This window comes from Elaeis guineensis, chromosome 9 (genome assembly GCF_000442705.2).
Source record: "Elaeis guineensis isolate ETL-2024a chromosome 9, EG11, whole genome shotgun sequence".
Taxonomy (NCBI): Eukaryota; Viridiplantae; Streptophyta; class Magnoliopsida; order Arecales; family Arecaceae; genus Elaeis; species Elaeis guineensis.
The window spans coordinates 31,302,916-31,329,107 of NC_026001.2; the positions used below are offsets into that span (position 1 = coordinate 31,302,916).

Consider the following 26,192-nt stretch of genomic DNA (forward strand, 5'->3'; position numbering starts at 1 on the left):
AAAAAATTGAGCTTGCTCAAATGCTCGATCTGTTCGATCATGTATAATACATGATTGGTGATCGATGCTCCCTCCCTCATCCGAGCATTGAAAATGACACAATTGATCTTGTGCCACTCAACATCATCGGGAGTACTAAAAGACTTATTCAACACCTTGAGCATGTCTTTTGGCGAGCTTTCTCAAATTTTTGACTGAACTCGTCGTTCATGACAGCCCGCATTATGCAACGCACCATGGTGCGGTCGTTGAGCCACTTTAAGCAAGTGTCTCGTACTGCACCACGAGCATTAGGAGTAGGCTCCTCAAGTACTGGATCTGTAAGAATGTACAAGATTTGCTCATATTCCAGGATGATTTTTAATTTTTGATACCAGTTATTAAAGTTGGGTCCCCTCAATTTCTCACTATCCAATAATGATCGGACGACAAGTTTGAGGATAAAACTGCACAAAAGAAAAATAAAACCTAATCAGTGTATGAATTAATTAAGCCTAAAGACATGGACTTTAGTCTAAAGGTTCTTCCACTATTTTATACGAATTGATAGCCTCTACCTCCAATTCAAAAATTACCTTAATTTTTTAGCAGATACTAAAATCCACACAGACTGCACACGAGTCCGACTTTGGCCGGCTCACCCATGTGCATCTATGGGTAGGTTCTTCAACCAATTATTTCACTAAATAATTTTTAGTAATTGATTTAGCCGTAGATAACTTTTCAGTTGACTTTGATCTTCTCTGTAAGCCCTAGTTAGGTCCAACCATTAACATGATCATATTTAGAATATAACTATCAAATAATCAGGTTCGACTTTGGCCAGCTAACCTAACCACTTGTTAGAGAGACTCAACTGAGTCATCATATTATAAATGATAATTCCAATACCAGATGAGCACCAAGCTTTTGGACCTCTAATGTTCATCTTACTAATTGATTTATTATTACCCAACTTAATGGAAGGCTATGATTTAGTTATCACCATAACTATCTCATTTTAGGGATCTAATAATTTAAAAGATTTAATTTATGAATTAAAAGAAGAAAAGAGATCAACCAGTAAACCACAATCCTCTCACTGACTTCACCAAGTCATTGAATTGGATTAGTGTCATACTGGTTGAATTAGCACCTAGATCAATCATACTGATCAACTTTAATGGCATGCATCAACTCAAATCACTTAGTGGTCTAACCAAAATATAATCCACCAAATTGGCCAGTAAGTGAGATCGATGGGAGGGTATGCTAAGCTTGCCTTAGACACCATCAAAATGGCTAGGTAAGTCGCTCCTAATTAAAAATCATCGGTCGAACTATCAAATTTATCTTAAACATCAGTTAGTTAATTAATTTTGATTTGACCAGTCTAATGACTCGGGTTCAACCACTGAGCCACAATCATGGTCCATTTGATCTAATCAAAGATATGAACTTGACTATCTACAATATTGTATTGGTTCTAGAGAAATCTTGATTTAATCTAATTTAATATTTGATTAGATTTAATTAATTTTTTTACATGATCCATTAACTCTTTGATTCTAACCTTAGTCTAACCCAATTAAGAAGATCTGATTTGATTTAACCTATCCCCCATTTTTATGCAATGTCATTAGATCTTAAATAACAATTCTAGATCTAATCGATTCTACAATTAATTCTTAGTTAAGTTCAGCATCAATATGGGTTTAGGTTGAGATTTGAAACTATTTTTTATTAAATATTTTTATATTAAATCATAAAATTTTTAGATCACATCTAAATTTTTATAATTTCAAATTAAAATAATTTTAATTATTAAAATTAGATGTTATTACTTTTCTTACAACTTCTATCATGTAAATAAATCCTAAGATTTCAAGATCTAAGTTTTACAGAAAAGTAAGTTCTTCTTTTCACTTTCTTCTTCATGGAACCTCACAGCGGCACTCATACACGCTATAAGAGCACCCTATTGAATGAAAGAGAGGGTCATTAATTCTACTTGCTCTTATGATCGGACGGCCTGGTGATTATCCAATCCGAGTACTTTACTACTCAGATCATCTAATCTAACATGTATAGAACTGATCAAAAAATTAGATCTAAAAATAAAACTTAATTAGATCTAATCTAAATAATATAAAATAGATCTAAACACATAAGAAATCATATCATATCGAACAATGGTTGTGATACCAATTGAAGCAAACATTGGCAGTTTTATGCATGCAATTTTAAAATTTTGTAGCAGCTCTTGATAGATTAAATAATTTAATCTATATTACATACACAAGATCTAATCTAAACTACCATACCAAGATCTATGATATGATTAAATATAAGATTAAGATCTAAAAATATAAAAATCTATATTGATCAAATCAATGCTGTAGACTAGATCTAACCCTTAGATCTAATCAAACTTGATCTAACGAGTTCAAAACTCATTACCGAAGCATGGGTTGCTGATCTCCATAGTATTTAATATGAAAAGAGTTTCTTTAGGTTGCTCATAGCTGCACAAAGGTGTCCGATCTCTATAGATCATCCATACGAAGAATAGATGCTGATTAGGCTCCTCGAGAGTGCTAGCTCGCAAGGATCTTTGAAGGCTGATCTTCTTCCTTTGATCTCTTAGATGCTCTGGATAGTGAGAAGAATTAATGGAGGAAGAGAAGAGAGGAGAGAGCTTTTTAGAAGAAACAAAATTTCAACTGAATCTCATATGGGGTGTCCAACTATTGGACCCCCTTTTCATACTAGGTGTTAGGGTTTAGGGCTAAAGGAGGCACCATAAAACTCCACGCCACATCCATATGGGGCATCCCAATTTTTGCAAGATTATATAATGGCGTGGAAAAAAATTAGATCTTTCTCATGCCAACCAAAAATTCCAATGCATATAGGAAAATTAATTTTGGTGCCACCCATCTTTCCAAACAAAACCAATCTCTTTCCATCTTATCTCCTTATCTTTGATTTGGATTGAATTCAAATCAGGAAGGAGATAAAAATCATGACTCATCATGATTGCCACCCACCCTCTCTGCGCCCTTCTTTGTCACACCCAAAGTTCTCACACAAAACATATTTTGGCATTGAAGAGATGGCATGGGAACTAGGGCTTCCACAAGGGAGAGAGTCCCAGTTGGCTGGGACTCTTCGTTTCCAATTTGATTCTAAATCAAATCAGATCTGATTTGAACCCAATGAGAGAAAGAAATCTAATCTAATTAGAAACATAATCATCTTAATAAATTCTAACCCAATTAGGAATTAACTGAACTTAAGTCCTGATCACATTAGGAAAAATTTTTCTTATAATCAGGCTTGATCAAATCAAATCCAATCTAAGTCAAACTGAATCCAATTCAATTAGACTTAACCCGAACCTCTTTGCTCAATCAAATTGAATCAATTAACAATCTAATTACAAATAAATTCTCCACTAATAGTAGAGTCCCAATCCAGTGGGACTCTCTACTAGAGTCCCAATTCAGTGGGACTCTTTAGCCATCAAATCAGATCGAATCTTCTAATATGTGTGACCCCATAGGTTCGAATCTAAGCTAATAGCATAAGAGCAAATTTTTATACTAATCGATGTAACTATCTAGCAATGAAACCTGACATTCGGATAGATCAAAAGATTACAAAGCAACATTCTAGAATCTACTGAAGTATGGTTACCATATAATTCATCCCTTTGATCCTAATGCTCAAGGTGACCCAGGGTTTAACTGTCAATCCTAAAATAGTTGACCATATTATATTTCAACCTTTTAAATCCATCATATAGATTATCTTGATCAAGATTTTACTAAATTGAAATTCATTGATGTATTAGCTCCTACTTATTTAGAGGAGTCAATCCCATCTTGACTCATACACCGACTTGATAAGTACTTGACAAAACTTAAAAATTTTCTATCACTGAATTAGAAATTTAGATAGTCCGACACTAAAATACAGTGAGTTGCTTACAAGTCCCGTGGTGATCTCAGATCAGAGAGACACTTATATCTATACCCTTCACAAACTACTCTTGACAGCAAAGTGCTCGATATTTGATCACATTCAGTGTGAATGTATTTCTATATTTCATCTGTATGCCATACCAATATCTCCACACTCTTTGGTTAAGAGGATAACCAATCCATATGGCACACAATGACCTATACTTGATATTGCTATCATCCTATTAAAACATATTATTTGGTTGTGAATATATTTTAAGAACTAAAAGATAAATCCTCTTTGTCGATTAAATATAGTCCTAAGGATTTCATCACAATATAAAAGTTCAAATAAGATGGACAAAATGTGACAAAAAAACTAAATAATTTTTATTAATTAAAAATTTATATATAATTTATAAATATGAGTACAATCGTTAATAGATTGATAATTGACTTTGGGATACAATTCTCAACATTAAGCCCCCCACCCCTACTCGAGCCCAGCTTGAAAACTAGGAGCACACCTTGGCCCCATATTTGCAATGCTGCCCAACACCTTCCATCGGCCTGAGCATGTAGGGTATGCGAGGGCTGGATTCTTTGATACCAGTTGCGATCTGAGGCCCGAGTGCATAGGACACCCCTGGCTCCATGTTCGCAATGCTAACCGGCACCTTCCCTTGGCCTGAGCACGCAGGGTGCATGGTGGCTGGATGTCTTGGACGCCAGCTGAGACTTGATGCCCGAGCGTGCATGGCATGCTCTGACCTTGTGTTTACAATGTTGCTTGACACCTTCCCTCAGTCCGAGCGCTCTGCATGTCGAAATCCAAATCTCATGCTTCTAATTAATTAATTAGTTAAACATCTAACTAATTAATTAAATTAATATTTAATTAATTAGTTTTTAATATCTATTTATACTTAATTAACATAATTTAAATAAAAAAATTAATATTTATTGATGGTATTGGCCATTGCTAATGACATCGCTAAAACTCACAACAGAAGGTAGGTTACCACGTAGGGACTGAGGCACGGTTTGACACGCAGGGATGAGGGGCGAGAGGATGGCTCGAGGATGGGATGCCAACTCAAGGATGCAGTCGTGGAGATGAGGGCACAAGGATGGGGTCACGAGAAGGTGGTGCGGGTCGGGGCCACATGGTTGGGCCGATGGGGTAGGGGCTGGTGAGGTCGGGACTGCAAGCTGGGGACGACGAGGCAAGGGCCGTGGGGTCAAGCCAATGGGGGGGTTGGGGCTGTGGGAAGGTGGCACGGGTTAGGGCCACATGGTCAGGCTGGCGAGGCAGGGGTCGATGAGGTTGGGGCCACAGGTTGGGGGTGACGGGGCAAGGGCATGAGGACGGCTGATGGGGCCAAGATGGTGAGGTCAGGGCCGGTTGGGTCAGGACAGTCTCGGGCATGGCCGAAGCACGAGCTCAGGGTCGTGAGATGCCAGAGCATAGGGAGGGAGGAACTGCCGAGAAGGAGGCATCGGGAGGGTGGGAATTGCCAGGAAGGAGGTGCCGGAGAGGGGGGAAAATCGTGTGGGCTCGAGGCTGCGGGATGCCAAAGCGCAGGAAGGGGGGAACCGTCGGGATGGAGGTGTCAAGGTGGGGAGAACCGTCGGGAAGGAGGCACTGGAGAGAGGGGAAACCCAGTAAGGAGGAGGTGCTGGCGAGGGGGGAATCATGGTAGGGGGAGGGGATAAGGCACGGGAGGAAGAGAATTTTTTTTTCTCCCGTGGGGTTTGGGGGGGTTAGTTTTGGCAGACTATTAGCGATGGCAAAAAATACCGTCGCTAATGCCATCAGCAAAGTATTAGCGATGGCCAATATCCGTCGCTAAAAACTAAACTCCATCGCTAATACTTTTATTAGAAATAAATATTTTTTCATAATTTTTTAAATAATTTTTTTTCAAAATTATTAGTGATGGTAAATATTTTTGTTGCTAATAGCCATCAATAATAATTAATTTAATTATAATTATAATCAAAAAATTTTAAAATTTTAAATTTATTAGCGATGGCTTTTGCCGTCACTAATAGTTAATAGTTCGCTAATAGTATTAGCGACGATAATTTTTTGGATAATTTTTTTGATGGTTAAAGATTAGTATTAGCGATGGTTTGATTTTTCATCGCTAATACCATCACTAATAGTCAGATTTTTTGTAGTGTGTAATTAATTTTAATGATGCATCATCCTTTGCTGTTATCGTTAAAGATCACCATCTCTCCTTTTTTTGCTTCAAAGATGATAAATTAAGCCTTATCATCTATCATGTACCTTGAACAATCACTATCAAGATTCCATCTCCTTTTTTCATTAGCTATAAGATATACCTATACGAAAAGACTAAATTATAATATTAGGTACCCAAGCTTTCTTAGATCTTTTGGGGTTAGTTACAATAATTTCTTTTGGAATTCAAATCATTTTGACCTTATTGTTATTCAATTTTTTAAAATTACATGAGCATATTTTATGTCCTAATTTTTTATAAGAATAACAAAAAATATTTGAAGATGTATTGAATAAATATTTAACAAAGAAATTCTTCAAAAGCTTTTGCCTTTTGTGGGGGTTAAAAACTAAGTCCAGCTTTAATAGAAACAGCTCTTTAACTACTCAAAATTATATATAATTTTTTAGAACTATAAGTAAATTTATCAATAATGGGTTTCAATTTTTCACTTTGTTTTTTAGATTTTAATTTTCTTTCGACAAAGAATCTTTTTTCTTTTAGAAAGTCCTCCTTATTTTTAGTTAAAGCATGTTTGCATTTTTTTTTAAGTTCTTTATTTTTCAATTCAAATTTCTTGAATTTATCTAAAAGATCATAAAATACATCATATAATTTATCAAAGATAAATTTAAACTTTGTTTCAGATGTTACCACCTCTTCTTATACCATGAGACATTGGTTAGCTTCCTTTTGAGTTTCCTAATCGGAGTTTGAATCATCGCTATCACTCCACATGGCCAACGTTGCTTTTTTTTTTGGTCTTCTTTATGAATTTCTTGAGGAAAGGGTAGTTGATTTTAAAGTACTCGAGCTTTAAACATTCATAGTATATGATCTACTCCTTTTCCTTCTCTTTTTTCTTGTTAGGCTCATCCTTTGAAAAGGACTTTTTCTGAAGTTTTATATCCTCTTCCTCATAAACCTTTTGAATTTATATGTGATGAGAGCCATATCATCATCTTCTTCTCCTTCTTCTAATTCTTCACTATCTTCTTGATTTTGAGTAGTGGACTTGAGGATCATGGTCTTTTTTTCTTTGTTTCCTCCTCTCTCTTTTGCTTTTAACTCAGAGTCATGAGAGATCCAAGAAGTTCTTTCAAAGATAGAGCATTGAGATCCTTGGCTTCTTGAGTAGCTATAACTTTTACCTTTCAAGCTCTTGAAAATGATCTAAGAATTTTATAGACAAGTTCACTGTTAGAATAGAATTTGTCTCTGCTTTTAAGACCATTAATAATATTAGTGAGCCTAATAGATATATCAATAATTGATCTATTTTGTTCCATCTTAAATAATTCATATCTATATCTAAATGTTGGTGCAAAAATCCATCGACGTCGGAGAAGCTGGAGTCGAGGGAGTCACAGTCGCTATCAGGACCTGCAAAAAAATCTAAACCAGAGGTGGGGTGCTCCGGCAAGACCCTCCGACCTCAAGTCAGTTTTCTACCTCAACAAGAATGGAGTGCTCGAATGAAAATTTTAGCAGAGTTTTTAGATAGAGATTAGAGCTCCGAGAATAACATATCTGGGGATCTCTTTTTATAGGCGGAGGGCATAACAGATTGACAGCGATGTCTATAACGCCCAGTAGTGGGCCGTTCGGGCCATGAGGAGTTTGTTATGAAGAGTAGTGGAGAGGAGTCGTGGCCATCACCGTGGCCTGCCATGTGGAGCCTGCTGTGGAGAGTGGAGTGATGTCCACTGTCGTGACTTGCCAGAGCATGATGGAGCCACACGGGATCCGTTATAGGAAGTGGAGCAGAGTCGCAGCCATTACTGTGGCCTGTCAGGGAGTCCAGGCCTGTCGGCCGAAGCTCGGTTGGGGTGTTTGGTGGAGAGGGGTAGCTCTCCGCCTGAGAGGAGCTTGGATGTTGCTGGCGAGCTTTCTACCATTGGGTGCCTAGGATGCTAGTACTGTAGGCGAAGGTCATCCACTGTAGAAGCTCGTCAGGGGCTTTCTGCTAGAGGGGTTCAGCTACTGGGGCCCGTGCATTGTAGGAGTTCGTCTGGAATCTGCCCGCTACAGAAGTTCGGTCAGAGTCTGGTTCCCGCAGAAGTCTGGATGGGGATCATTTGTTGAGGAAGCTCGGCCGAAGCCTGCCTGCAATAGAAGCCCGAAAGAAATTCATTCACAAGGGAAGCTCGGGTGGCGGCTTACAGTAGAAATCCGATGCGGACCGCTCGTAGTGAAATTTGAAGTAGACCGCTTGCAGTAGTAGCTCGGAGTAGATCGCTTGTAGCAGAAGCTCGGTGTAGATCGCTTGTGGTGGAAGCTCCGTGTAGATCGCTTGTAGCAGAAGCTCAATGTAGATCGCTTGTGGTGGGGACTCGGTGTAGATCGCTTGTGGTGGGGGCTCAGAGTCCGGCCTTGTAAGAATTCGGATGAGATCTATTGCAATGGAAGCTCAGGGCTGAAGTCCGACTTTCGTAGGAGCTCGGACGAAGTCTGCCTGCAGTAAGAGTTCGGGAAGGAGTCCGACTCTCATAGGAGCCCGGATGAAACCCAGAAGGTGGTCGACCACCGTAGAAACTTGGATGGAGCCCGTCCGTCATGGAGATCTACTGTTGGAAAAGTTTGGCCACTTGCGAACTGACGTAGTTCTGAAAGAAATTCGAATTGGAGTCGATCGAATCCTGTCGGAAAAGATCCGGAAGGGGTCCGGAGAACGGTTGACCCTTGTAGGAGATCGGTCGATGGTAGAATCCAGAGAGCACTTGGAGCAGCCTGATGGACAACCGAAGAAGCTTATCACTGGGGAAGCCCAGAAGATGCGGCAGGAATTCATCCGTCGGGGGAACTTGGGAATATCACGGAAGCTCGACCGTCAGAGAAGTTCGAAAGATGTCGCCCAAGGTCGGACGCCGGCAGAGTCCCGGGAGGGTCACTCCTGGTATGAACTTCGACTGGGGGGTATTTTATACCCAACACCAGTCCCCCTACTTTCGAGTTCGAGTTTCGAATGAAGGAAGTATAGAAAAATTTTTACAGTCGAAGTTGTCCCCTTGAATTCTGCACGCGACCGCCCTCAGATATCCTAGCATTTAATACGCGCATGCCAGAGTCTTTTCAAATCGAGGTGATCCGAAGAGACTTTTCGAAACTTCCATTGGAGCGTTGCTCTAGGTACGGTACAATAATGGCCTTGCCAGCTGTCAGTCGCTTTTAACCGCCTGCTGTGGCGAGTGGGACACGTGGCGAACATGAGTCAGCCTGGGAGATCTGCGATCATTATAGCGCGGATCCTAGGGTCTATTTAAACCTGTCCTTCTTCCTTCGGGAGTTTTATTCTGCCTGAAAGTCCTGTTGGTGTCCGTCTTCTTTCTGAGAGCTCTGACCTTCCTCGGCGTCCGTTTTGGCCCTAGGTGTTCCTCGAGTCATCCTTGTCCCTGCATCTCTGCATTCTTCAGAGCAGCTTAGGTTAGTTCCAGAACTTTCGTTCCTTCTCTCGTCATTTAGGTGTTCCTTCTTCATTTTTCTTTTTTTCTTTCTGTAATGAGCCACGCCTTGACGCTTTTGTCTCCCGATGGTAGTGCCCTGCCGAAGTGCTTCCCTTGTCACAGGGAGTTCCGCTGAGGTCCACGATTAGACATCTGAGGAAGAAAGTCCATCATTTAACAGAAAAGTCGAGGGAGATGGAGGACGAGCTTCGCAGGCTGAGGGAGAGCCACTCAGAGGCCACTGTAGAGGCCACCTACTTTCGGAACCTCCACGTGAAAGGGATCATGGATTACAGCCAGAGGAAGGTGAACTTCGAGAAGAAATCGAGGAACATAAGAAGCACGCCAGCGATCGATCTTGGGCTCAGGCTTCCAAGATCAGCTCTCTTGGAGCGGAGCTGTCGGCTGCACAGGAGAAGATCAGCCAGCTGGAAGGAAGCTCATCCTGGCTTTCGACTCAGACCGACCACGATCGAGAATGGTCGAAGAAGTTCTCTGACCTTCAGCAACAGCTCCAAGACGTCGAGGCGAACTACAATGCATATCAGGCCAGCTGGTGCAAGCAAGTGGACGACTACAGGAGGAAGCTCAGGATGGCGATCGATGAGATTGCCCGCCTTCAAAGGCAGTTATCTGAAGGAGCCCAGTTCATCCTTGTTCGGGACCCCGACGAACTCTAATCCCTGAGAGAAACTATAGAAGAGCTATCCGTCGCCCTTGGAGAGGGGAAGGCCGAGTTACAGCAGTTGAAGATCTAGCTGGTATACGAGCAGCAGGCGGTCAAGGATGTGGAGGCAGAATCCGAGGTCCTGAGAAAAAGGCTCCGAGAGGCGGAGAACGAAAGCCAACAGTTTCATTGGAGGTACATGGAGATGCTAATGAGGGAGAAAAATTGGAAGAAGAAGTCAAAAGCTTAAGGTACTTCCTGATGAGGGTCGAAGCCGAAAGTTCGAAGTCGGAAGAAGTCGGGCCCCCTTAGGGCTCTTTTTGCCTTCCGTCCTTCTATGTGTCCTCTTTTTCTGTTCTTGTTGTTTTTCTTTTTTTTTTTTCTGGGCCTTCTGGGCTCTATAACGTATACCTTGTTAATGAAATGAAAAGAGATTTTTTGTTATCTTGTCCACGCATTATGTTAAATTATCGTCCGTCGGACTTCTTTTATTTATTTATTTTTTATCTCGTTCGATGTCAATGTTGTCTGAAGGTTCCTGATCGTCACCACGTTGGCTTGCTTTTCTTGTCATCTTTCTTTTTCGGCCTTAAGGACTTTGTAATGCATACTTAGTTAATGAAATGAAAAGAAAATTTTTCATTACGTCTTCTACTCATGTGTTGAGTTATCGTTTGCCGAACTTCTTTCGGTTTTTGTCTTGCTCGATATCGATGTCATTCGAAGGTACCCAATCATTGTTGCATTAACCTGTCCCTTTTGTTTATGGCCGCAGATTTGTCCGGGGCCACTCGAGTTTGATGCTTCCTTTCGAAGTTCGAGCTTGGGGGTCCGAACTTCTCGTCACCTTGAGGAAGCCGTCTTATCCCAGGCCTGTGTTGAGAGCCCTCTTGGAGAATGAGGATTTTTGATAAGAATCCCCATCCTCACTGAGGTGGGGTCTCCTGTATCTTTGATGTAATTTATTTTTCATTTGTCGCTGGTGTAGTTCGTCGCTTTCCTTTTTAACTTCCCTCCTTTTTTCTTTTTCTTTTCTCGAGTGAGGGTTTTCCCTCTGCTCTTAGCAAGGTCGCGGGAGCGCGGAGGGGCCATCGAGAAGGTTTTCTTTTTTTTTATCAGATCTTGAATGATCGGATCTTAGTTGGCATCAGGACGAGGTTCTCCTCCTATCCCTGATGTAGTCGATTTCAGCTCAGGTTAGGACGAGGTTCTCCTCCTGTTCCTAACAGGACTGTGGGGGCACATATGGGTGTTGCAGGGCCTCTCTCCCTATCCGATCTAAAAGTAACCGGGCCTTCGACTTTGCTCATGTTAGGGCGAGGTTCTCCTCCTGTCCCTAACAGGGCTGTGGGGGCACATATGGGTGTTGCAGGGTCTCTCATCCCATCCGGTCTAAGGAGAACCAGGCCTTCGACTTTGCTCACGTTAGGGTGAGGTTCTCCTCCTGTCTCTAACAGGGTTGTGGGGACACATAAGGGCATTGTAGGGCCTCTCCCCCCATCCGATCTAAGAAGAATCGGGCCTTCGACTTTGCTCATGTTAGGGCGAGGTTCTCCTCCTGTCCCTAACAGGGCTGTGGGGGCACATAAGGGCATTGTAAGGCCTCTCCCCCCATCTGATCTAAGGAGAACCGGGCCTTCGACTTTGCTTATGTTAGGGCGAGGTTCTCCTCCTGTCTCTAACAGGGCTGTGGGGGCACATAAGGGCCTCTCCCCCCATCCGATCTTAAAATAACCGGACTTTCAACTTTGCTCATGTTAGGGTGAGGTTCTCCTCCTGTCCCTAACATGGCTTAATTTTTGTTGTCTGAAGGGGTTATCCCCTGTCGTTACGGGTCCATGCCAAAAGGAAAAGATATGCAAATCTGAAAGAAATCTTGATTTAAAGTAAAGTCGTTAGTAATACATTTACAGGTTTTTCAAATTCTATGGTCGTAGAAGGTCTGCTCCCCGTCGAGGTCTTCCAGAGATGGAGTTGATGGTCTCAATTGGAGGTCGATCTCCGGACTGCTCTTTCCTCCTCGGCGGCTCAGGTTGTGGTACGGCCCTTGGCCGATCCTCTCTACTCTCAGGCCAGCGTCGAATGAATCTGTCGAGCTGACCTCGTCTGATGAGCTCCTCGATCTCGTCTCGGAGTTGAATGCATTCCTCTGTGTCATGGCTGTGGTCATGATAGTAGAGGCAGAACTTGTTAGGATTGTGCTTCCCGAGGTGTGTGTGCATCCTTTCTGACCTTGGGAGCTGCTCCCTGACCTCCATCAGCACCTGTGTTTTTGATGCATTGAGAGGGGCATAGCTGCGAAATCTTTCTGGGGGAGAGCCCCGCCGAACCCTGTGGTCCGGGCTTCTCTGCCTGCATGCTCGGGGAGGAGTCTGGGCGCGCTTGTGCCCGGGAGGAGTCGAGAACGTGGCTGAGCTTCACTCGGCCCTCTTTCAACTGTGAGCTTGCTGGAGTCGCCCGCCTGCCGCTCCTTCGCAACTTTCTCATCCTTCAGCTTGAAGGCTTCCTTCGCTCGGGCATATCCTTCGGCCCGAGCCAGCAGATCAGCAAAGTCTCTGGGATACTTCTTTTCTAGGGAGAAGAGGAGGTCATTCTTTTGAAGGCCGCTCTTTAAGGCGGCCATTGCAACCGATTGGTCCAGATTCCGGACCTCCAGGGCGGTGGCGTTGAAGCAGTTGACGTAAGCTCGGATGGATTCTCCTCCTTTTGCTTGATGTTGATGAGGGACTCCGAACCTCACCGGAGACGCCAGCTGCTGACGAAATGAGCCACGAACTGGTGACTCATTTGGTCAAAGAGAAGATTGTACCCGACTTCAATGTCGAGTACCAATTTCTGGCTGCTCCCTTCAAGGTAGACGGGAAAGCTCGACACAAGATGGCGTCTGGCGTGCCATGGAGCAGCATCATGGTCTGGAAGGCCTCCAGGTGGTCGACCTGATCTGAGGTCCCGTCGTAGCTCTCGAATTGGGAGAGCCTGAAGTTCGACGGGATCGGTTCCTGCATGATCATTTGAGAGAAAGGAAGGTCAGTGCAGATGTCCTCACCGTAAGCAGTGGGAGCATGGCGGAGCTCTTCGATCCGTCGGTTCATCTCCTAGAATCTCTGATCCAGGAGGTCCTCTTGATTGCAGGCCTCGAGGGTCTTCTGGTGAAGCGGAGGTAGGGACTCTCCAGGGGTTGAATCATGATCGGATGGAGGACTCTCCGCTTTCTGTTTTTCTTTTCTGGGAAAGACAGGGCGGCTGGCACATGTGGCCCGCCCGATCGTCGGATTCTGAAACTCCGACGATGCTCTTTCCAGGCGCACCGATGCCTGTGGCTGCCGCGGCTGCTGCTGCATGGCCTGCACTACTTCGGTGAGGCCTCTGACCTGTTGAACCAGCAGGTCAAACTGTCCCATGCCGACTGCCGTCGCCGGAGGAGGAGTCGGGGAAACCAAAATGAAGCTGGGGCTTGCGGAGCTCGCTGAGTTCTGGCCGCGGAGGCCGTTGACCGCCTGGTGGATGCCCTTTGGGGAGGCATCAGGTGGAGATCAGGCAGGCAACCGGAGGAGGAGATGTTGGAGTAGATGACCGGAGATGGTCCCGTTGAGAGCTCCTTTAAGAACAAGGGTACTGCGAAGACACAGGCCCCTTTCTCTAGCGTCAATCCTGTTGGTGCAAAAATCCATCGGTGTCGGAGAAGCTGGAGTCGAGGGAGTCGCAGTTACCGTCGGGACCTGCAAAGAAAGTCTAAACCGGAGGTGGGGGTGCTCCGGCAAGACCCTCTGACGCTCAAGTCAGTTCTCTGCCTCAACAAGAATGGAGTGCTCGAACAAAAATTTTAGCAGAGTTTTTAGATAGATATTAGAGCTCCGAGAATAACATATCTGGGGGTCCCTTTTTATAGGCGGAGGGCGTAACAGATTGACAGCGACGTCTGTAACCACCCGGTAGTGGGCCGTTCGGGGCCATGAGGAGTTTGTTATGAAGAGTAGTGGAGAGGAGTCGTGGCTATCGCCGTGGCCTGCCACGTGGAGCCTGCTGTGGAGAGTGGAGTAATGTCTGCTGTTGTGACTTGCCAGAGCATGATGGAGCCATGCGGGATCCGTTATAGGAAGTGGAGCAGAGTCGCGGCCATTACTGTGGTCTGTCAGAGAGTCTAGGCCTTTCGACCGAAGCTCGGTTGGGGTGTTTGGTGGAGAGGGGTAGCTCTCCTCTGAGAGGAGCTCGGATGTTGCTGGCGAGCTTTCTACCATTGGGTGCCTAGGGCGCTAGTACTGCAGGCGAAGGTCATCCACTGTAGAAGCTCGGTCAGGGGCTTTCTGCTAGAGGGTTCAGCTACTAGGGCCCATGCGTTGTAGGAGTTCGTTCGGAATCTGTCTGCTACAGAAGTTCGATCGAAGTCTGGTTCCTGCAGAAGTCGGATGGGGATCATTTGTTGAGGAAGCTCGACCGAAGCCTGCCTGCAATAGAAGCCCAGAAGAAATTCATTCACAAGGGAAGCTCGGGTGGAGGCTTACAGTAGAAATCCGGTGCGGACCTCTCGTAGTAAAAATTTGAAGTAGACCGCTTGCAGTAGTAGCTCAGAGTAGATCGCTTGTAGCAGAAGCTCGGTGTAGATCGCTTGTGGTGGAAGCTCGGTGTAGATCGCTTGTAGCAGAAGCTCGGTGTAGATCGGTTGTGGTGGGGGCTCGGAGTCCAGCCCTTGTAAGAATTCGGATGAGGTCTATCTGCAATAGGAGCTCAGGGCTAAAGTCGACTCTCGTAGGAGCTCGACGAAGTCTGCCTGCAGTAGGAGTTCGGAGAAGGAGTCTGGCTCTCATAGGAGCCCGGAAGAAATCAGAAGGCGGTCGACTGTCGTAGAAACTTGGATGGAGCCTGTCCGTCGTGGAGATCTGCTGTTGGGAAAGTTTGGCCACTGGCGAACTGATGTAGTTCTGGAAGAAATTGGATTGGAGTCGATCGAATCCTGTCGGAAAAGATCCGGAAGGGGTCCAGAGAATGGTTGACCCTTGTAGGAGATCGGCGATGGTAGAATCCAGAGACACTTGGAGCAGCCTGATGGACAATCGAAGAAGCTTATCACTAGGGAAGCTCGGGAGATGCGGCAGGAGTTCGTCCGTCGGGGGAACTTGGAATATCATGGAAGCTCGACCATCGGAGAGGTTCGGAAAGATGTCGCCCAAGGTCGGACGCCGGCAGAGTCCCGGGAGGGTCACTCCTGGTACGAACTTCGGCTGGGGAGTATTTTATACCCAACACCAAACATATTAATTTTAAATTTTTTACTTGATTGGTATCCTTATGGATAATCTCTAATCTATCTCATATTTTTTTAAGAGAAATATAGATAAAAATCAATTAAATTTATTTGCATTCAAAGAATAATAAAGAGCATTCATAGCTTTAGCATTCAATTGAACCATTCTTTTATCCAAGTCATCCCAATCCTTCTCCGATTTGGGTGTGATAATGCAATCTACCATAATTATGAGTGTGTGTGGGCCATTGATTATTACACTCTAAAGATCATAATCTAGTGCTTGAATAAAGATGCACATGCCTATTTTTCAATAAGTATAATTTGTGCCATTAAATAAGGATGGTTTATTGTGGATTGTCCTTCAGAAAGAGATCGATGCATCAATTTGGGCTGCCATTTGATCTTTGCCTCTTGATTATTAAAACAAATCAAGCTGAGCATCAAGCTTTGATACCATTTGTTGTCTAGAGGGATAATCCAAGAAAGAGTTGAATTGGATTTCTTAAAAATTAAAATTTGTTGTGCATAAATTTTAGAATATGTGAAGTATGATGAGATGATACAAAAAGAAGAATGATGAAATAAATAAGCAATTAAGATGCAATATGAGCAAAAAAGAAGTCACACATAAATATTAAGAATTTATAATAGTTCTATATCAAACTCAAAATTTATATCCACTTTCCAAGCCATCTTGAAACTTCTACTGTAATCTCTACATAGCTTACAACAAGATTATTTTTCAGGCTCACAATCTAAACCAAATTGATTTTCATCAAGAAAATCAACCAAAATTGATTTCCAAAGTCTCCCATAGGCTTTCTCAAATAAATTCAATCCAATTCTAGGCTTGGACAGGCCTTTCCCCATATTTCAATCCTAATTAAAACATGATTACAATAGAAAATGAGAAATACAAATATAAATATAACATAAGCTCCTAATAGAGCAAATAAAAGTCGATGATGCTCTTTAGAGAATGTGTCAAGGAAGTTTTTCAATCAATGCACTGAGGAACTCTTTGGATGCTTTAACCAATTGATTATTTTTAGCCCTCTTGAATGCTCAATAAATATACTTAGACTCTTGCTTGATTTTTCTCTTTCTTTTTCTTTTTCTTTTTTTCTTCTCTTTTTTTATCATATTTGAAAGCCTTTAATACTCTAAGAAAAGCCAAACTATCTATTTTTAGCCATTGGAGACCAAAAATTAGATGTTGAAAATTATTTGAAAAAATTTATAATTTCTATAGAACTAGCCATTATTACTGTCAACCACAGTCAACTCAAGGCTACGTACAGGTTGACTTGAGCAATTATGAGTCGGCTCATCATCAAATAGGAGTCGATTCGAAAACTATTTCATAAAAATACTCTCTATCTTTTTTGAGAAAATCAACTCATAGTCAAGTAAGAGTCAACTCAAGGTTTACTATGAAGTTTTTGTATTTTATTTGATTGAGAGAGTCTATTTATACTTAAGTAGGGATCGACCTCTAGTCTATGCCAGTTAAAAAATATGCACTAGAGTCAACTCATTTACTTTAGGGGTCGACTTTAAGTTTTTTTTCTTAATTTTTCATGATGTAGCTTTATCTAATCATAATTTTTTACTTCCAAAACTTGTTAATTAATATAAGTTTTCAAAAAGTATTTTATCTTTTTAAAAATATCCATATGAGAACTTCACCAACTATTAGTATCAAAATAAGTACTCAAATATTTTGTATTCATCAAAATCAATCCTTAGGTCAACAACTCTATTAAATATTCTCTAGTATTTTAAATTAAAAAGGGATGCTAAGTGCTTTTTACTTAATAATGATTATATTTTATATTTAAGAAATATGTGTAAAAAAACTATCTCATTAAAATAATCTTAACAATTGAACTTTATCTACTGTATTTATAGATTATGTTACATTCTGTAATTCATAATCTTTGTCATAAAGAAAGAATATAATTATCTAAATCTAAAATATTGAAATAAAGATTTTAGTACAATAATGTGCTTCAACACATGTCATAATAGCTAATACAAGCATCAATCAGCAAGATAACTTGTAGATATGCTATAATATTTTTAGTCATAAGGGGATTTGATCCTAAGTCCTTTTTACTTAATAATGATTATAATTTAATTTAATTTTATGAAATATGTGAAGAACATTATCTTATTAAAATGCTGTTAACTAATTGAGCTTTATCTCAATTATATATATAGATTGCATTACATTCTATAAGTCATAATCTTTATCATGAAGAAAGAATATGGTAATTGATAATACCATTATAACAAAGGTCATAGTAGAAAATAAATTTTTTTTGACATTGATTAATCACCTTATATTCTTCTCTTAAGAGTTAATTGGGGGGTAAAATTTTTAAAAATTATCAATACAAGAAGACTAAACATTAAAGAAAGATCTAGTTTGAGCACATACTATATTTTCCGACTACCATGTTAAGAAAAAAATTTATTTTCATAAGCTATTAAACATTAATACTTCTCTTTTTGACAAACACTATTAATAGCTTTTAGCAACTGGTCAATTTGTAATGGTTTTGTCAAGTGAAAATCCATTCCAGAAATAACTATCTTCCTTTCTTCCTCGGGTGTTGTATGAGCAGTTAGAGCAATAATTGGAATATGGAGGCCATAATACTTTTCCTCTTCTCGTATATATCTTGTTGCTTCAAAACCATTCATTATTGGCATCTGAGAGATAAAACAAAAAGATATTAGAAAATAAATATATAGTCAGCTTTCATTACAACAAAAATCATAATACATCATAGCCACTGAAGTTATTATTCTGAAATAAGAAAGTGTGATGCAAGTTTACATATTTTGACATACTATAATTAGAACAAGTATTGCAAACATATAAATTTTGATAACTTAAAAGAATAATGGTGAATCTAAACACTAAGAGTAAATAAAAATAATAAAAACTATATTTAAATTTTTCTATGCCATCTTGATTGGAAAATAAGTAACACATTATATTAAAGCAAAACTTAATACTAAATTAGAAAAATGTTTCAACAATATGTATATGAGATTTATAAATATGAAAAACTAAAATAGAATAATGAAAACTATTATGTTTTTACTATATATTCTAGAACGATCATAAAATGTGCAATTGTATGTTCTTTCTTCATCTAGAAAATAAAATCTTGATTAAGTCTATTCTAAAATAATTGCTTGTAAAGCAAACTCCCAAATGGTGTATAACACTATATGATCATAATGTTTTAAATCTCCAAACCCATGCATCTCAGATATCAAATTCTATGATGAACTAAAGAGAGCAACTTGATAATATCTATGGATTTTTTTAATCTTGTAGAAAATTTTAAGTTTAATTTTTTTCATAGAAAAATTTTTAGCATAAATTCTTACAATAGAAGTAACTAGTTTGCATGTGATCGTTGTTACTTTTCCTTATCAATTTTGGTTCTTGCAAAGAATTATTTTTCCCCCCCAATGTGCGTGCATCAAGAAGAAAAAAGAATATCAAAGATATAATATGCCATCTTATTGTTCTAGATCCATGATATCTTCTTCTAAAATTATGGACAACCCCCAATTGTTTGGTTTCACCATTATTTTTTTGTTCAACAACCATTCCGTTCATTCAAAAAATTATTCATTGATTAGTTTAATTAGAGTTCTTATTTTTATTTCTTGAGATCATTTTATAGATCCATTTTATAAAATTCTTATTCTCACTTTATAAAATTCTTATTCTTCTAATTTAGATTTAGATTTTGAGCCTTCTTGATATGTGGTTTATTGAATATCTTTAATTGAAGGATATATATGCAATATGAATTTGTAAGTATCAATTAGTCACTAATAATAACAAAACTTGCAAACTATATTATTATTTATGTGAGTTGGGATTTAGATGTTCAAGCAATGATCAACATACTACTACTTGATTTTAGTAAAACAATTATTTTTACCCAAAGTCATTCATTTAGCTCTTTTTCTTTCACTTAACATTTTGTAGGATTAGCTCTGCAACATAGCCTACTTATCTTACCTGCATTATTGACAACTATGCACATTAAAACTATAAATATGATATTAACTATAAAGATTTACCTCACAGTCCATGAGAACAATATCATAACGGAAGTTCTTTGAAGTTCCTTGCACTTGGATGCTTCCATCATGCAAATAAGCTGCCTCTCGTAGAGCCTTTTTGATTAAACTCAAAGCAGCTAACCCATTTTCAGACGATTCAACAATTGCACCAAAGTGTGAAAGCATAATTGTAGATAAATGACGCAAAGTAGATGCATCTTCAACAAGCAAGACATTCATGCCACTTAAAGGTTTCTCATCATCTACATTGCATCTCATTGGAGATCTCGCGTGAAAATGTTGGCTTGATTGAGGAGCTAAAGAGTTGAATGAAATCTTACTCCTATCTATAGCAGTACCTTGATTGGTGGATCTTTGTACACTATTACACAAATTTTGCACTTGAGGTGGATGACCTTCATCTATTCCTCCAAACTCTTGTAGAAGTTTCAAAAGTGCATATAAACGAGAACCATGTAAGGGCTTTTGTAATATAAGATCACAAACTACCTCTTTAGATATTTCTAAATCAGCACTAGGTGTATCAGAATTGGCTAACCAAACAATTTTATATTGCATGTTATGAATGCTGCTTGTAAAATTCTTCAAGATTGAGCACATCTCTGTGATATTTCCACAACTCATATCAATAATGACTATGACATAAGTGGATGAGCCTCCAAAACTTATCCTATTGTGATCTTTCTTACTAGTGATAGGCAAATTTTGATCATCCTCATCTTTCGAACTAAAATACTCTTCTTTTTCTTTCTTGTAGTCATTCTCTGAGGAGACATTACTTGATACTGAATCAAACCTTTTTGAGAAACTGAGATCGTTCTTAATCTTTTCAAGTGAAGGATATAGAAGCTCCGGTTGCAGAATTGCCCAGACATTAATCCCAGAGTTCTCCATCCATCTTTGCAAAATTCTTCTTGTTTCATCACCTTGAACCAAAAGCAGAGAGTGAATACCTTCCATCTTAAGACCTCTTCTAAGTGCCATGGCTCGAATATTTGATTGGACAGTGTCATTTTTCTCTGTATATGGGTCACTAGAAGCAAATATATATCTCTCATGTGACAAATTTGATACTAGATTGCTATTAGTATTTGTGCCCTCTCCTTCACCATTGAAAGAAATTTCATTTGATTTTAGAAATATATTAAATCTGAAACATGTTCCTCTTCACCTGGTTCTTTATCTTGGATGTTGATATTCCCACCCATCAAATGAACCTAGAAACAAAAAAGAACATGGAAGACCAATTTAAAGAGTAGATATTCAATCAATGTAAACTCAAGAATATCTGTAAGAATCTAACAAAGAAAAAAGAACATAAAATAAACCTAAATGTACATTACAAAATTGCAAATAATAGTAAACCTTGTTTAGTCAAGAATGTACATGTAAAATGTGGCTACAAATTTTACTTACATAGGATTGAACAATTCCAAGTCCCAAACCAGTGCCTTCATGTCCTCCAATGGTTGATTCGTTGACTTGAACATAATTTTCAAAGACAGAAGCTCTCTTTTCTTTAGGGATTCCTATACCAGTATCATCTACCTCAAAAATGAATTCAATAGAATTTGGATCATGCTGAATAGAATTAAGAGTGTCCAAATCCATGTCGACATCTGCATCTTTCCAAAGCCCCTTTGGTAGACAATCAAATAAGTTAGTAAAGTGGCATCCATGTTGATAAGAATGTTTCAAGTTTTCAATGCTAAGCTTCTTAGCCCAAGCACGCACAACCACATGTCCCTTGGATGTGAATTTCACTGCATTGCCGAGCAAATTATCCAGAATCTGTGCTAGTCGCCTGCAATCTCCTTTGACTTTTGATGATCTAAAAACAGAGCAATCGCAAGGATCCCAAATCACCTCAACACCTTTCTTAAGAGCCAATACATAAAATATATCAATTGACTCTTCAAGAACCTGGGCCATGTCAAATTCAACCTCTTCTAATTGCATTTTTCCTGCTTCCACTTTACTTGTATCAAGAACTGAATTTAGTATCCCTGGCAAATGGTTTAGACAAAATCAAACACTTACTTGTCTAGAAGATTTTGATTGAAGATGAACAACAAAAAAATCATTGCAAGCTGAAAAAAGGGATAAATGTTGGTTTATGTGATTCTTAGAATAAAAATATGTACAATGATATGGAAGTGGATTTGCTTAAAAAGGCGACACATTTTGTAGTAAATGATGGTTTTCTTATCAACATACCTAGAAGTTTTGATGCACAACTATTTGCTTTCTCCAAGTTTCTCTCTAATTCAGAATCCTGGGGGGCATCAGTACGGCATAGTTCTACTAAACCGTGATGGCTGCAAGATTATTACGCACATCATGGCTAGCACTAGCAAATGCCAAACTCTTGTTCATACTCTTCCTCTCTTCGTGCTGATTTTTCTCCTTTTGCTTGATGAGGCTTGCACGTAACAATGTCTCTTGTACTTGGGATCTTCTAAATAATAGGAAGATTATGTAGCTCCCAATAATCACACCAAGAATCATCAATGACTCAAGCTGGAGAAGTACAATCTGGATGTTCTGTACCAGGATTATACTTTTCTTATAGGCGAGGGCTACGATAGATACCTAATAAATGATCAAAACAAACATGAATGAATAGTAAATAAGAATTGAAGTGAATAATGGTACATCATGTCTGTAATAAGAGAAGAAAGCATGGCAAAGTATTCAAAATAACATGCAATATAATATTCAACCATACCACTCGGATTCCGTACATGTTGAGTTCACCACAACTATACTTGTATGTTCTACCTAAAATGCTCAAATAATTATCATTTGATGGACCAACACCTTGACCTACATAGTTTTCAACTTGGCAGGAAATATTGGCATACGCTGCCTTTTGTAAATTGTCCTTCCGATCAAAAGCAAATATTGTACTATTGCGAAGCATATAGCGAGTATGTGGAGGTCCATCTTCTAGACCAATGTATATGAGTGCACCGTGAAGGTAGATGCTAGAAATGTTACCCACAAAATCTTTTACCGTAATTCCAACTGAAACAACTCCTGCTTTTGCCACTGGAGCTGTGAAAAAGAGCATCTGATCATCCCTAGCATTTCCCCATCCAACTCCTAAAGAAGCATTCCCACTCTTGCCATTGAATGCATCTTGAAGCCACTGGCTATTAGAATATAGTTGAGTGAAAGGAATTGCATCTCCGAACACCTCCCCAGTACTCTGATCTACAGATTGTCTATATAAATGATAGGTAGTGGAATTACTGGAAGAATGGGATGTGTTCGAGAACACAGCAATGATCTTGTTCTTATCATGGTAGTATGAGAAGAGAAGCCCATTGACTCTAACATAAGAGATCTCTGAAACCCATGGGAGCACCATAAATGCTGCAAACAACCGTGGCACCACCTGCAAACCAGAAATATTATTCGATGACCTACTTTACAAATGCAACAACACACTCAAGTTTTTACCATTCTCTTGATGTCAAAGAATTTTGACAAGTTTCCGATCGGGTTGAGTAATGTTGCAACATTGAAGGTATAGCCATTCATCTCAACCAAGCGTTGGTCTAGACGTGCAAACAACATCGTGAGCATATCATCAGAATCTTTCATTATAGCCTTCTCAGCATTCCGAGTCATGACAACTGATACAATGATGATGCTAACGCCCAGTCCCAATAATAACTACATGATGACAAAGGACAGATCATATTGCAAGTTTTCTTATAAAGATATCTAGATATATAAAAGAAGAGATGGATGAGAAAGAAGATGGATTACCAGAGGGAAGATGATCCAACCATACTTATTGACGAGGTTGGATGCCTTCATGCTCTTTTCTTCCATGCTTTTTGTTGGTGGCATGCAAAAAATTTTGATTGATGAAGACATGTGAAGCACCAAGATTGCTATCTCTCGATCGACCTTCTCATTCTACCTATTCTTATGATGGAGCATGTTCTTTCTGAAAGGATGAGATGTATGTGAATCTTGGTAAATCTTATCAGATCTGAAGTAATTAAGGCTGCTAATTATTTGATGCATAGATTCAATGAGCCTGGCTTCAATGAGCTGGAGCTAGAAAAGGAAGAAGATCGGATGGCCCAGCTGATCTCATTAAGTGAGGCCAACAAAAATAGCAAGCACAGAATGGCTGGCTTTGGTGATTTGCATGGCATTAAAGGTTTTATGTTGTGTCATGGATGATGTTGGATGAGAAAGGGGAATGAACAAAGAAAAGGAGAAGAGGAGAGGGAAGAAAATATGGAGGGAATGGGATTTGAATTCAAGACAAGTACAGGTGTAGTAATCCAACGTGGAGTTTGGTTAAAGTTGGAAGGCTTTTAAGCTTTTAAAATTTAAGCCAAAAATTTCGCTTATGTCTATCATCAAGGAGTTGAATGTTGAGCTATTTTTAGCCACCTCTAACATAAATAGAGATGCTTAAACCAAGATTGATTTGCATCAAGCATATCTATCTTTATACCTATTAAATGGCGGAAAGGAGACGGAAAGTTCCCTCTGCAAAATTTTTGGAAAAAGTTTTAAAAATAAAATTATAGAAAAAGTCAGGTGAAAGAGGAGCCCAAAAAATCCACATAATAGGAGTACAAAAAAATCACCTGGATAGGCAAAAAAAATAAAAAATCCCATGTCTTTTTCCCATTTCCAAAAGAAAAATTGAACTCTTCAAAACCCTTTTCAAATCAACAAGCACACGATATTTTTTTTAAATGTAACACCTAAAAGAATATTTTATTTTCTAAATATGACTCTTCAAAAAAAAAAGGCTCTTCAAATCCTTAAAATACCGCATGCTTTTCTTTTTTGAATAAAACACATAAAAAGGAAAAAGTTTATGACATCCACATCGTATCTTTATTTTATATACTATATTTTTTTTGTATTGACATGGTATTCTTTATTCTTTCGCAATATGACGTCTAAAAAGGACGACATTCTTTTTATGGAATAAGATGCTTAATTATAGGTCCGAAGGTTTTGGAAGTGGAGCTCATACAAATGTTGTTTACCATTTAAATTATAGTATTATATTATTAATAGTGTAATATTATTAGATGAGTACTCTGCTTCACCTAGAGTGTACACAATAGTAGGAAGTTTGTAAAGTAAGTCAATATACTACATAATATTCTTATAATTATAACATAATATATATAATATTATACAATGAATTATAATCTATTCTAATAATAGATTATAATACAATAATTATATTATATTGTTATAATATAATAATATTATATTATTATAATATATTCATATGATATAAATATTAAAATTATATATTAATATGCCTCAAAGACCGTATTAGAGCTCACCATGAATCCTTCGTCCTAATTAACTAGCTCTCACCACGTAGCTAGCTAGTCTAGAGGTGCATGAAAAATGCCCAATCTCCCCCCATCTGGCTATGATGCCCATGATGGCAAATAGTTTCCAAAATTGTGGGATATATCAGATTTAGTGCTCATGAGAATCATCCATGAAACATCTTCTAGATGTGTGGATTATTATCCAAAATGATCGATGTCACATCCAAAGATTTTATAGTGAAATGAACTGGTCGTTGCCTATATAAGCTACTCTAGGGGGATGTTCCAAGTAGGTCTAACATTTGAAATCTATGTCTTCAATCATAAGCTCCAAGTCTAAAGCTCTAAATCCTAGTTGCTCAAAAAAATAAAGTGGTATCCATATTTTCTCTAGTAAATTTATTGTCAAGTAGAAATTTACTTAATCTTTCATACCATATGCGAGGTATTTGCTTCAACTATACAATACTTTATTTAGTTTGAAAATATAATTCGAAGAACATAATTTTCAAATCCAGAGGATTGTTCAATATATACCTTCTGAGTTATATATCCATTTAAAAATATACTTTTAACATCTATTTGATAAAGTTTAAAATTTATGAAACATGCAAAAAAATAAGCAATAGTCTAATGACTTCTAGTCTAACTACAGCTGCAAAAATTTTATCAAAATCAATTTTTTCTTCTTAATTATAACCTTGAACAACTAATCTAGCTTTATTTTTTACAACTACTCTACTTTTATCTAATTTATTTCTATACATCTATTTTGTTTCAATTATAAAATGATCTATAGGTCTACTTTCTAATGTCCAAATCTTATTTATCCAAACCTTATTTCTTTCAAATGGATTAAGTTTCTCTTGCATTGCATTTATCTAGTTAAGATCATTTTTAGCTTCCTCAATTAATTTTGATTCTACTTGAGAAACAATAGCTAAATAATTACTAATATTTATTTAAAAAAATTAAATTCTTATCTCTTGTGATGGATCACCAAAAATAAGATCTTTTGGGTGTCTATAGGCATACCTCCATTCCTTAGGTAAACTTTCACTTTTTCATTGAGTAATCTCATGGTTCTTCTTCATCTTCACATTCTTATCATTTTCTTCATCATTTTATGCCGGAGGTTTTCTTAGAGTGAGGTTTTTCATTCTTTTGTCTGAAGTTTCAGCATCATCAT

At 38.9% G+C, this 26,192-nt stretch overlaps 1 protein-coding gene across 1 annotated transcript; it reads right to left on the reverse strand.

Moving 5' to 3' along the window:
- Positions 1–18,050: 18,050 nt before the first annotated feature.
- Positions 18,051–23,513, reverse strand: LOC105051243 (probable histidine kinase 2). Its single transcript, XM_073243023.1, is given in 9 exon segments — positions 18,051–18,269; positions 19,668–20,839; positions 20,842–20,887; positions 21,087–21,676; positions 21,888–21,983; positions 21,986–22,262; positions 22,399–23,070; positions 23,136–23,351; positions 23,448–23,513. Coding segments are annotated over 9 exon segments (3,354 nt in total).
- Positions 23,514–26,192: the final 2,679 nt, after the last annotated feature.